This window comes from Thermobia domestica, chromosome 11 (genome assembly GCF_964235325.1).
Source record: "Thermobia domestica chromosome 11, izTheDome1.hap1.1, whole genome shotgun sequence".
NCBI lineage: Eukaryota > Metazoa > Arthropoda > Insecta > Zygentoma > Lepismatidae > Thermobia > Thermobia domestica.
In genome coordinates this window covers 78,129,154-78,143,893 of record NC_137464.1, presented here as the reverse complement: position 1 = coordinate 78,143,893, position 14,740 = coordinate 78,129,154, and the positions used below count along the sequence as shown (strand labels likewise).

The following is a 14,740-nucleotide window of genomic DNA, read 5'->3' as shown; positions in this document are numbered from 1 at the left end:
AAATTCTCTCTTACCTTGTTTTCTGCTAATGAGTTTCTGCAACATTCCATGAAAGTCGTGGTTGATCTGTTTTAACATAGTCCTAAATAACATTGGTAACGTATTTCTCAAAACGAAACTTTTAATCGTGCATTACTCAAGCTCTTGATACGACACTAAGAACGACTCTGAATGGGACCCTTTGTCTTCTTGTACAGTAAGGTACAAGCTGAAAAGTTACACAACTACGATCAAACAGTTTGTGACGTGTATTACCAAATGAAAGTGAGCCAGTTCACAACGTTATCATTCAAGTACATCTAACCTATGCGGCTAGTCAAGAAACAAATTATTTTATTATTTAGTTAATCAAGTCTTTACCCCTAAAAACAGCAAAACCTTCGCATTCAAGGCCGTACAGAGAGGGATATAGTGGACCAGAAGCCCCGGCATTCTTAACTTACACGATTTAAAATATCATTTTAATTCATTATTCAGTTTCTCTAGATTTTTTTTCTTCATAAATATCACTTCCATTTTTTCTTCGAGTTACAGCCATATTAGACTAGTTTGTAATGCTATATAACAGTGGTTCTCAACCGTTCTGTCGCGACACACTGATGTGTCATGTAGTCCCCTAGAGTGTGTCGCAAAATTTTAGAGTTTAAAAATCATGAAGAATTCAGTAATAATTAGTTAAAATCGAGACATTCTGTACCAACCAACACCTTCAGGGGCAGTAACAATGCTCAAGTACTACATACAGTCACTACCTTTAGAGAAATTTTTAGGGTTATACTATCATATATAATGAAAATATCAAACAAGTGTCGCGATGTCCTTGACGTTCAGTGAAATGTGTCGACAGTCATAAAAGGTTGTGAACTACTGCTATATAATATGCAATGAAAATAAACAACTGGATATTGTACCTATTTTAGAATATTCATAGTAGTGACATTTCATACAGGGTGGTCCGGAAGTGGGCGTAACCTCCTTTAGTTTCAACAGTATAGTGTTATTTATGGTAGAATGTCTCTAGACAGTTACTTTGAAGTCTTAAAAGTCATAAGCATCGGTATGATCACCATCCATGTCGTAACACAGCTGAATTTTGCGTCAAGTTCTTGCAGATGTTTTGCGGAGATACTCGGAGTCATGAGGGCGAAGGCGTGTTACACAGCTGCTCGTAATTCCTGCGTTGTGTGATATCGAGTGTTTCTTACTTGTTGCTTTATGAAACCTCAGAGAGCATTGTCTGGTGTCAGACCGGGACTTCTTGGAGGCCAGGCAAAGAGAGCTGGTAAAGATGCACAACCTCCTCCAATTCAGCAGCCACGAAACGTGTGATGCAGGTTATTGCGCACGTGAATCGCGAAGTGCGCTGGTGCTCCATTCTGCTGTACCACAACAGTGTCTTTGATACCATTTTCTTCCACTTGACACACCAACCACTCATTAAACATCTCCAGGTAAGAATGTCCATTAACATTGTCTTCGAAGAAGTAAGGCCCAAAAATGTGTGTTGCACTCACTCCAGCCCACCATCACGTATGGTGTGTTTCTCTCCATCTCTTTGTAAAATCGGGGGTTTCCCTTACACCACATTACAACGTTCCGAGAATGCATACTCCGGTTGATAGCACACTCGTCTGTGAAGAGGACTACACCACGGGATCGTTTGGAAGGGAACGCCTTAAGGAGAGTTCTGCATGCCTCTTTCCGCACATCCATGTCGGCGTCACTCACTTCATTCACATGCATTGGACGGTAAACCTTTAATTTTAGATCTTATTTTCATATGCTTTTTCATGGTGGTCTGAGGAATAGCAAGTTCCGAAGACCTTTTACGTGTTGATTTTGAAGGCGACTGCTGCATTGGTACTTAAACTTCACGGCACGTTTCCCTCCGTTTTATCGGTCGACAGCCTCGGGGAAAGTCTTTCACACTGCCCGTAGTAAATGCACGTTTTTCCCACCCCAACATTGTTGCTTTTCTTGGTTGATTAATACCAATGCGGTCTGTAAATTTCGTTTTAACACTTTCCATGTTATCACCTGTGTAACGCCTTTCATGAAGCCAAACCTCAACAACTAATCTTTGTTCAATGCTATATGGACTTTGATCACACATTGTTGACTACTTCAACTTCACTGCAAATAACTATCAAGCAGAAAACAGCAGGAAACAAATGAACATGGATAGCATGTTGCCAGACAATGCCAAGCAATGTTGCTAGACAATGCCAAGCAATATTACTAGACAATGACAAGTAATGTTACCAAACAAATGTGGGTAAAACCTAAAACCGTCAGAAAACACCAATTAGGGGTACGAGCACTTCCGGACCACGCTGTATAATTTTTAAATATTAAAAATGATATATTTTTTTATAGTTAATGTAATTATGTTTTGCTTATTGTAGATATCATATACATGGACCTAAGAAGGGTAAATGGGATGTGTTTATAGACGGGCTACCAGGAGTACCAGACAAGATTCGATCTAATGGACGTGGAGGTTTCATTGTGAACCTAATCGTCACTCATCCAAGCTTCTTAAACTGGCTACGTCGTCATACTATCACCAAGAAATTGACTATGCGATCTTTGTATCTAATTGAGTATTTATTTGACTGTCTGAACCAACGCATTCCAAATGCTATGTCCAGGAAAGTAATGTATATGGTACGTACTGTTTGCTGTTATTTCTGTGATTTCAAATTATTTACTTTACGTAAAGCATTATTAAATAATAATTGTTCGATTGCAAGAAGAATCTTCCCAGGGAATGATGAATGTAACAATTGACTTTGCTGCAGTAAAAAGCACTAAGCTGATCAAGCTGAAATTTAGTACCTAGATGGGGATTGAAAGTACGTTGCTCAATATAGATTAAGAGAGTGGTTAATAAATAAAATTTTAAAAAATCACAGGTACTCATGGCTCATACGTAGCTCTTTCCACCTGCATGTATGATATATCAGAATGTTTAATTTTTTTCACTCAGTTGGACGATACGTAAGCCAATATTGCTCACGCCCATATTGGCCTATATACTGGAAAGAACATGTAGTTTATTCCTGGGGGTAAGTTATTTTCGGATGATTTTCTCAGAAAGGCTCAGCCAATTTTGCTCATAGACCTATTTCATAAATCCAATGTTACACTATGGTACAACTCATGTCTTGAAAAACACTATAAGGGGTAGTTTACTATAGAGGTGAGTGTCTTTCGGACTTTTTTTGTTGAAAAAATGACTCGGTCGATTTTGTTCATATTTCATAAATATAAATAAATATTTTATTAATGACCTGGCAATATGACATCATTCATTTGTTCTAAATATATATATACAAGGGTTAGTTTATTCTTGGAGGAGGGGAGGTATTTTAGGTATATTTTTTTCGAACAAATTTTCAAAAATAACTCAGGAGATTTTGTTCATATTTCATAAATAAATGTTTTCATTAATATACCTAATATGTGTATGTCATTTCTTATGAAAAGGGGTATCTAATTTTCTCAAGTGTTTTCTTAGAGCAAATTTTCTCAAAACGACTTATAATTTCGTTCATATTTCAGAAGAAAATATATCAGTAATAACTATAGCATAACATGATTGATTGCACAGCAAGAATAATCTTCCAAGGGAATGACAAATGACAAATGTATAGGGATGCGCACGAGTCGAGTCGAGATTTAAGTCTGTCTCGATTTGTCTCGAAAAAATGTTGTCTCGACTCGAAACTATGTTTGTGTCTCGACTCGAAAATATGTTTGTGTCTCGACTCGACAGTTTCTGCCTAGACTCGACTCGAATTCTGTCTAGACGTCTCGAAATTCGAGCCGAGACAAAATATGCTAGTTAAAGTATACGCACACATCAGCCAGAACTTATGACTACCTACCTAATTGTCAGTATGTCCACCTTTGGCACGAATAACAACAGCAAAGCGTCTTGGCATGGACGCAATTATCCTTGGTAGGTCGCTGGAAAGAGTTGGCACCACATGTGTATACACAGGTCACCTAATTTCCGTAAATTCCGGGGAGGGGAGCAATGCGCTCCGACGTCACGTTCAATTACATCCCAGATGTGTTCGATTGGGTTCAGATCCGGCGATTTACGGGCCAGCACATTATTTGGAAATCGACCCTGTGTTCCTCGAACCACTCCATCACACTTCTGGCCTTGTGACATGGTGCATTATCTTCTCGAATAATGCCACTAACGTTGAGAAGCATGGTTGTCATGAAGAGGTGTACGCAGTCTGCAAGTAGTGTGCGATACGCCTCGGCCGTCATGGTGCCTTGGTCGAGCTCCACTAGACACATGAATGTTCCCCAGAGCATAATTAAGCCGTCGTCAGCTTGTCTCTGTCCCGCAGTACAGGTATCAAGTAGCTGTTCCCTTGGAACACGACGGATTCTTATCCTCCCATCGTCATGATGGAGACAGTATCCGGATTTATCAGACAATGCAATGCTCTGCTACTGCGCCAACCTGTACGTAGTTTATTGTTTTATAATTTAGTATTTACAAAAAGCATATTAAAAAGTGCCTATCTATAGAAGTGAAAGGTAAATATCTGTACTAGTTCTTGGCATCCAAGTAGTCCATTTATTGTAATATACTATGTAAAATAGTCTCGTATCATAATGTGTGATGGACAACAAATGTTACATTATATATTATCTGTAACTCGTGATATGCTGTAACGCATTAAAGCCTCAAAATATTTGGGGAAGCGAAAAATCCAGATGTAGCCCTAATGTGTTCATAGGAACAAAAACAAACTAATTATAACTATGTTAAATTACTAGAGGCTGCCAATTGCTCATTCAGAGATTTTATGAAGTCCACTTTACTGCAATGGTTTTATACAAACTAGACAATCTCTTATTATTATTATTATTATTATTATTATTATTATTATTATTATTATTATTATTATTATTATTATTATTATATTTGAAGTACAATCAGATATCACTACATTCATTATTAGTTTTAATTAACTGAATTGAGCTGAAAATTAAATCTTGATCTCGAAAGATTAACTGTTAAGTTCATGCGTTCTGTACCTTTCTAAAGTAATAAACGCTGAAATTGGTTTCAAGGTTGTTCCTGAGTGAATACTTTCTTCAAAGTAATATTAAAAATTATAGAAAGATTTTCGAGACATTCGAGTCGAGATATACGTTTGTCTCGACTCGTCTTGAGTTTTACAAAGTGTCTCCACTCGAATTCGAGTCGAGTCGAGTCGAGATTCGCGACATGTCTCAACTCGTAGGCCTACGCATCCCTACAAATGTAATTTCGCTTCAGAAGAAAAAAGTGACATCTCTTATGTGTGAGATATATTAAGATGTTCCACTGTTCCTTTTGAATGAGTTGAATAATTTGGTTCAAACCTATATTAACGTAAGGAAAAAAAACTAAAATTTAAAATTATTATTATTATTATTATTATTATTATTATTATTATTATTATTATTATTAATAATAATAATAATAATAATAATAATAATAATAATAATAATAATAATAATAATAATAATAATAATAATAATAAATAGAGCATCATTTATGGAGAGAGCATAGAGAGCATAGAGAGTTCTCAATATCAATAGAGAGCATAACTATTCATATTAATTGAAAAGTGCGGATGTAGGAAATAGAAATAATAGGATGTATGATAATTGTGTGTTATCTTAATTAAAAATTTCTATCTTCATCATTTGCTTGTATCATACCTTCACTTCTATCTTCTCGACAGATTTCAATTTCCTGAACACCTTAGCCAAATATTAATCCTTTAGTAACTTTATCATGATCTAACATCTTTTAATAATATAAGAAATAATCTCAGAGAAACTTTAGACTTAGTACTTACAAATTTAGACAACATAACAGTTAATAGGGACAGTTTCTTTTTTTTAGAGAGAGGGAGGATATATGCCATCCAGTGTAAAATTAAGGAGATTTTTGATGTTGAAACAAAAGAAATCACCTATCAGCACCTATAATTTTAGAAAAGCAAACTTTAGGCAACTTTATTTTGAATTCCAAAAGATTCATTGGACGTTCCTCAGGCGTTATTCTGGAGTTGATATGACAGTAGAGAAATTTTATAATATATTTTTGAGAAATGTATTTCTTCCATTAAAGAAATAAATAAAAATATCCATTTTCGTTTACCACGTATAATATTATTAAAATGAAAACAAAAGTTTATCATCTCAGGGCAATAATAAAGGGAATATAGTTTATTACTATCTAGAACTTAATATGCTACAAAAAGAAATTAAGAAATAAATTAAAATAGCATATAAGAACTTCGTAACAAATACAGAGAATACATTATATATTGACCATTCTCAACTATGGTCTTTTGTAATAATAATAATAATAATAATAATAATAATAATAATAATAATAATAATAATAATAATAATAACAAGTTTACATCAATAGCCACGAATTAATTAGGAATGAGGAGGTTGTAAATTCATTTGTTACTTTCAATTAGCCTATTATAACGGAGGTAGTGTAAGTAGGAGTAGTAATAGGAAGAAAGGACATGCGTAAGTTAACAAATTAAGCAACGTAGAAATTAAAAGGACAGAGATTGAAAAGGCGATAAGAAGATTGAAAGGAAAAGGAACGATAAAACCTGGTCATATTCTAGATTATATAATAACGAGGTGTGAATAACAGGTTTTACTTTCACTTTATATTACATTTAAGGTAAAGATATTCAAAGTTATAGGCCTATATCGATAGTAGGTACTTCTACAAAAAAAAAGTTTGAATCCATTCTGCGTAAACGGATTGAATATCAATTTCAGGGCACCACGATGATTTAATCCAAGGTAGCAGGCACACTAGGTCAAGATGGTCAAGTTAATGTTATTTATATAGATTTTGCGAAAGCATTTGATATAGTAAATCACAAAGTATTAATAGACAAGCTTCGTCAATTTAATTTGTTCATTCAATTACTTTATCTGTTTGAATCGCACTTGAGGGGCTGAAGGCAGTTCGTTGCATATAAAGGATACAATGCAAGTCAGTCAAATACTTCCATCTATCTGGTGTTCCACAAGAATCAAATTTGGGACATTTACTATTTGTAATTATTTGAAATATTTGTAAAGGATCTCTTTGACTGCATAATAAGAGTCTTCATAAATTGTATATGCCGATGACTTTAAATCTTTTAGATGTATCAATTCAATAAATGATTTAATGAACTTCAACAAGATATGAATGCAGTAGTCAAGTGGTATAAAAGTTATTCACTAGATGTAAATATTGTATTAGTGAATGTAAAATTATAAGTTTTACAAAAATTAGTGCAATTTCAATATACAATACATGAAACTGAACTACCGATTGTAACTAATAGCATGGACCCCTAATCTCACGAACAGTGGTGCAAATTCCCTATGATAAAAATGATCTGTTTTTAGGGATTTTTACCGTTTTGTAGGGATTTTTACCGTTTTTTATCCTATATTTATACGCTTTTACGCTACTTGTGAGCGCATTTTATACCCTTTTATGACAATTTTATATTATTTTATGCTAATTTATACTGTTTTTTGAGCATTTTGTGTTAATTTATAGTGTTTTTTCCACATTTTTTGTTGATTTTTAGTGTTGCTAACTAAAGGAAATTGTTAGGAAACATTTTTTGTTGATATACTTTGATATTAATTCTTTAATAATTTTAATTGAACGAAATATTATGTTATGTTATGATATTATATGTGAAATATTGAAGAGTTGGATTCACTTTTTTCTTTTGTTAAAGACTTGAAAGCATTGGGTAACACGTGTGCGGAAATAGGGGAGACTTTTAGAGGGAGAAGCTAATTTATGACTTGTTGAGAAAAAAGTCAGTTTAAAGTTTTGTATTAGCAGATAGACTTGACCGCTGAAGAATAGAAAGATTATTTCCCTTTGTAAAGGGACACGTTTACCTTCTTTTTTCTTTTTGCTTATTGTTTGTTGTGCCACAAGCCACAGCTGCTGAAAGGATGTGGCTACCAACTTCTTCATTTATTGTTCTTTGACTTGGTGACCAACACTGCTCTTTGAAATATTAATTTAATAGCGTTTTTGTTGAATGCCTTTTGTTCAGTTATTACTAAAAAGGAGGATGTTTTACATGTTTGTGGAATAAGAAATAGTCTGACGGAGCTAGATCAGGGAAATAAGAGAATGATCTAGACATTCAAGCTCTAGATCATGTAATGTCACGTGCGTTTTCAGTGCTTAAGAGACAGGAGCATTGCCCTAAAGAAAGAGAATGATTTTTTAATTTTCTGCGGCGTTACACTTTCAATTTGTCTTTCAGTGTTGTGAATAATGTAGAATAATACTCGGTATTAAATGTCTGACCCGTGGGCAGAATCTATGAGTACGACCTCACCCCTATTCCAGAAAAATATTGCCAACAATTTCCCACCTGACTAGTATCTTTTGAACTTCTTGAGACGAGGGAAGCTGAGTGCCGTCATTCAATTGACTGTTGTTTCGTTTCAGGATCGTGGTGGTACAGCCATGTTTTGTCCATGGTTTCTATTCATGAAAAAAAAAAAATAGTCGGCATTGCGATATCAAAATAAAAGATGACTTCTCTTGATGCTTTCACTCTTTTAAGTTTTCATTTGCTGACAGATATTTGGGAACTCATTTTGGTGTGAGCTTGCCCATCCCTAAGTCATTATGAATTATGCTACCGAAGGATTCCCGTTAAATGCCCACAACCTCTGTCACATGTTTTGCTGAGATTCTGCGCTTTTCAAGATAAAATGTCATGAATTTCATCAACAATTTCGGGGACAGTCAGTGTTTTTGGACTTCCTGCACATGGAGCATCATCTGTTGAGAAATCGCCATTTTAGTCTTGCCATCCATTTCTTCCCCACTGCATATGACGGATGAGAGTCCCGCTCCCGCAATGTTTCATTGGCTTCCTCATGAATTTGCTTAGGTAACTTTCCTTGGTAGAACAAATTTTATGATAGTTCTGCTCTCGATGTTCGTGAAATTCACTGGTTTCGCACACATAGGCCTAATCCTTTCAGGGGCCTGACAAACACAATAAGAATTTCGTTAATAATATGTTTTTTTTTTTTTTTTTTTTTTTTTTACATACAGAGATATGTTCTTTAAAATTGTGCAACTTCATCATTCTATCTGCACTCCTATTGGCTTGAGCTATGGAATTTTCAGGAGCCCCTCGTATTTAATAGTAGACTAGATTGCAACGAGCTGCGTTCAAGATTTCAAATAAAACAACTATAATTTTTTCTTTCTTTCTTTTGTTTTTGTATAAAAGCATGGACAAAATCTTAAGTAAGTTACCAATATGGAGGACGACTGTAACCTACAACAGACTTATAAAAATTACAACTATAATCTGTGTCACCCGAATTGGCGTGTGGCATCAGCCAATAAGCTCGCAGTGCACTGTTACTAAACCTTCAGGGAGGAATCTAATCGTTCATAATTGATTTTGTTCATATTTGTGGGCAATTATGAATGATTAGATTCCTCTCTGAAGCTTTAGTAACTGCGCACTGCGAGCTTATTGGCTGATGCCACACGCCAATTCTCATGACGCAGACTGTAATATAAATTTTAATGCTCACTACTTTCCAAGGTTTAAATATGATGTGAATATAGCCTACTGTATTATGCAATATGAACACTATAGGTAGATTAATCACCTGCTGTGTTCTGTTTCAATAAATACCGTAAATAAAATAATCGGAGATCATTGGTATTGTTTCAGAACGTACTATTTGTTCTAAGTCAGCAGTAGGTGACATTTTACATTCAACAAACAATTAATTTTTCATGTCCAGTCTGCAAAGAAAAGCTTGCTTTCAAATGCACTCAGAGGGTCAGATCTCCAATACATTTTTAACTCTGGATACGGTGTTCGTTAAAGTTGCTTTTGTATAGATTATAGAGTTGCTTTTGTATAGAGTTGCTTTAAAATTTAATATTTTTTGCTTCTTACTATAGGTTTAACTAATTTTCTCTCGACTCTAAATTTTCAGTACTACACTGCGTCATGACCTCGTCCCTTGTGATTACCACTGATTAGAGGAAAATAGAAACTATGGACTACGTTGTAGTTAACATAACGCGAGCGTTTCCTAGAATCAAATAGGCGTATTATGCAAAGTGTTCCTGAACACAGAAATAAATTGCATACTAAATAAATAAATAAATATACTTGTAATCCGTAGCTACTACTTTAATTTAATGTGGTTTTTGTTTCAGCTTGGAAACTTGGAATACATGAAACCATTTTTATCTGGGTCAGCTTTAGTTTTGGAGTTGGACATTCATGGAAACATAACAAATAGTTTCTACAGTGGAGATGGTAGTGCATTTATGGTTAGTGAAATAAAAATCGTTGGTGACTATGGATATCTGGCATCGCCTGTGAACTCTTATCTTGGAAGAGTAAAATTAAAACCAGAGATGAAAGATTTGTTTCAGAATTTAAGAAATAGTAGTAATTATGAATTTTATAGTGTTGTAACATTTAATGATAGTACTACGAAGAACTCAAATGCTTCTTCAATGACACCCGTAGTTTATAGCAGTAGTCATGACGGGGAAACGACAATTCGAAGCTCCAGTTCTTCAGCTACTTCCGACTACAATGACAATGGAATTGAGGTTGATAGTAATCGTGTAAATAATGATTCTTCAAACTTGGATGAAGTTTCCAAACACAGTATATTAGAAGAAACAATATCCTCTACGCCATTAGAATAAAATAATTTATCAATCTTGATTCTGAATTCCTTGAGTTCAACACATTATGAAACATTGAGTGTTAATTTAATTGTAATTTTGTGATGTTTATTGAGACAAGTAATTTGATTTTGTATGAAAGAATAAAATAGAAATTTTCAAATAGTATATTCTTCTAAGTTGTCTTCATAATATATATAATTGTATTCTTTATTAGTGCAAATATGCTGTATTTGTGAAGGATACATATATTTGTAAATTTACTGGTAATATTGATTCTTTTTAATTACTAGCAATTGAGCTTCCTTTCACAGTTGAGAAATTACGGTAAACGTCCAAAATATTTGAGTTCAATATTTAAAAAGTTATATAGCTCTTGGATGCAATAGACAGTTATAAATATTCCACATTGACTTGACACGTAGTCTTCCGTTCCGAGTGCTGCTATCGACTGAAGAAATTCCACTCCTTTTCGCTAAGGCTCTCTTGTTTAGCAACAGCTAAAACATTATTGGCTTAACGCATGGGTGTCTCGAGGGTGTTCACTTTAATTCGCATTTTTGCCACGGCTCAAGACATTTTGGGAGCACTATAGTAGGAGATGAAATGTATTAAGTAATAGATTTCTACCACACCTGGTCTTAATACAGAAATAAAGAGAAGATGGGATCTTCTCTTAAGACGATGAATCCATTTTGAAAAAAGGCCACTTGCTGCTATATATGATGTTTCTCTCGTATGGTCACCAGGCGCGCACCCAGAAATTTCTGTTGGGGGGTCCAAGTTTTAGGGGTGGAGGATCCAGCACTACAAGCCACTACTTCTATGTGGTATAGAATGGGTATTATTCTGCACCCGGGAAGACGATAAATAATTGTAAAATACTTCCACGTATATTTTCAGAAAGAAAATGATACAACTAGATTGTTTTTGTAATAGAAAGAATACAGATAAAGTGTTAATCAAATGTTGATACTGCATCAATGATTTCCCTGTTAAACAAGTAGGGTGTTATTAAGAAAGTGTACAAATGTGCGATGAGTTAGAAAGTTTTGAGGAGGTCCGGACCCAGTGGATCCCCGTGGGTACGCTCCTGATGGCCACAAACTTTGAAATCGGTAGTACAAATAAATCTTACCACTTCAGGTTTTAGTAGTAAAATATGGTAGTATTTTTCCTTTAGACGCTGAATCTATTCGAAGAACCTTTTCTCGATATCTCTTACACTTTTTCCTATGGCTATCGGCGTTCGAACCGGAAACGGTTGATTTCTATCATCTCCAGTTTCAATAGGGTCTTAATGGAGGAGATTGAATCTATTCTTCGGATGTTGAATAATTTAAAAAAACACTTCTCGATTTTTTTGCTGTTTTAGTTGTATGAAAATCAATATTGAAACCGGAAGTAGTAAGATATTTCTACCACTTCTAGTTTTAGTAGAGCGTTATGGGTGAAGATATTATCCTTTCTTGAGAAATTGAATCGATTCCAAAACAAACCGCTTGACGATATATATCGTACCTCTCGAGACAAAAGGGCGTATCTCACTTTCTTAACTTTTCCAGGAGACAAGAAACATTTAGTCATTATTTATTCTATCGTCTTCTTTTATAATTTAGTTGAATTTCCTTCGTTTCAGGTGTATAACTTACGAGATCAAATTAAATTTTAATAGAACACGATAGAATAAATTATGATAAAATCTTTAAACTTGTCTCCTGAAAAAGTTTAAAAAAAATAGATACGCCCCTTTGTCTCGAGAGGGACGACATAATCGCTTTTATTCTATGGTGGCTAATGCCGAAGTCGGAAGTAGAAGTATTTTTTTTTTACCACGTCCCGTTTTAGTAAAGAAATACAAATGGAGATCATATCTTTCATGGATACTCTTAATTGATTTTAAGAAAACCGTTTGTTGCTATGTATTATTTTTACTTCTTCTTTTAAATGGTGATCAACGTTGAGCCTGGAAAAGCTTGATTTCTATACTTCTGGTCTTACATGCTAGAAAAGTAATGCGGGTGGGGATGGTGTCCTTTCTTAAGGATTTGAATCGATTTCGAAAACGGCTTGACACTATCTATTTATAGTGTTTGTTCTATGGTGATCAACATTGAAACAAGAAAAAGGTAGATTTCTGCCTCTTCAGGTTCTACTAGAAGGTTATCGCAGGAGATGAAACGTTTTTGAGTTGCTGAATCGGCTTAAAAAAAAACTGGATGTCCCTTATCATTTTCGCTCTATGGAAATCAATATTGAAATTGGAAGTCCTAATGAATTTGAGTTCCGGTTTCAGTAGAGTGCTATGGGTAGTTATCGTATGTTTGAATCGATTCCAGAAAACCCTTGTTGCTATTTCCGTTTTTGTTATATGGCGATCATCGTTGATTCAGAAATAGTTGTTTTCTGCTCACTTCCAGTTTGTATAGTGAGTTAATGGAGGAGTTGGAACATATTGTTGGAAAAGAAATTAAATGAAATGAAATTTTTGAGGTTTACGTCCAACGTTTATGCCGGCTAGGGTAAAGGAGACGGTGATGATGAGAAATGAAGAGAATGGTGGAATAAAGAAAGTGGGAGGAAACGGGCGAACCTCGAGAAAGCCCACGCACACGGTGTTTGTCCAACACAAGGTTCACGTGGCGAGAGCAGGGATTGAACCCCGGACCCCATTCATCAGATATGAACGCTCTACCACTGAGCCACTGCGGCCCCCCACATTTTAAAAGACTATTCATCATCGTAGGCTATGGGAACATCATATCATAAATAGCTAAATACATAAGAGAATCGTTATGTTTGTATTGGATATGAGCTTATAAGAAATGCTTCCGAATTGTAACACGAACTTGGATAATCTAAAAAAAATAATGGCTTCTTGAAGCAGTCTCAGATTTTGAACAAAATCACATGAATAAAAATTCAAATTTTCTCTATAAGCTAAGAGAAGAAAGCTTACTTTATATGCTAATGCTTGTACACAACAATTAGTAGATTATTGTAGCTATAAAATGTACATTTTTACAGGTGACTTTCTCAAGATTCGCCACTGCCTTGGAGCTTTTGTCTAAAGAAAGAAACAAGTTGTAGTGTAAAAAGGATTAATGATCATGAATGCGGATACTGCATTTTTCATTGGTTCCCATTTCCTCTTCCCGTATAGCAATAATGCATATTTAGGAATTTCACATATTTACCATATTAACTTAGACAACGATGTGTGTTCTAACAAAAACTAAGTTCTACAATTAAACAAAATGCGCTTTTATGTGAATAAGAGTTTAAAAATATTCCTACAAAGAAGGACTAGGGTTGCCAACTTCTTTTTTTAAATTAAGAATTCTTTATGTGGTGAAGGACCTTTAATACAATTTTTTCTGGAAAATGTGGTTTATTTTCTCGGTAGCTACTTGGTGACATGGCAGCTTTTTAAATTTCACTCCAGTTTTCAGTAGGATGAACAACAGAAACAAAACTTAAGAATATTTATCACTGTAACATTCTATAATTTTAAGCAACTGTAATATTGACAATATTCAGTGAATTAACGCAGTTCCAGGACATTTTTCGGAGTTAGAAGGTTTATTACTCTCTTCACTTTCAATGGGTCCTTTCCAATTTTATTATGAGTAACCTGGTACCTGTATATGTTGAACTTCCTGCGTGCGAATTTGCATTTCTTTAGCCTTAAAGTTAAGCTATCCTCAGTGAACAATTTTAGCACCTTATTTAAATGTTCTAGTTGTTTTTCAAATAATTTACTTGCTATATCATTCACATATTGACAATAAAATGCTCGTACTTCAGGTCCTAAAATTGAGTCAAGTGCTCTGACACACGAAGGTAAACTCTGTTTGGATACGAAAGGCACTTTAACAACCCCATAATATTCCTTCGTGCAGAAAACCTAGATAGTTCTGATCACTCGCTCAATCTAATCTAGAGAAAACAGTCGACCTATGTAATCCA

The 14,740-nt window shown here is 34.6% G+C and overlaps 1 protein-coding gene across 1 annotated transcript in view; it reads left to right on the top strand.

Moving 5' to 3' along the window:
* Positions 1–10,915, top strand: part of LOC145663604 (adipocyte plasma membrane-associated protein-like) — a 272,201-nt gene extending 261,286 nt beyond the window's left edge. The window contains exons 7-8 of the mRNA XM_081729713.1: positions 2,406–2,667; positions 10,289–10,915. Coding sequence (XP_081585839.1) covers positions 2,406–2,667; positions 10,289–10,792 — 766 coding nt within the window. The 3' untranslated portion in view covers positions 10,793–10,915. The remainder of the gene's footprint in view (positions 1–2,405; positions 2,668–10,288) is intronic.
* Positions 10,916–14,740: the final 3,825 nt, after the last annotated feature.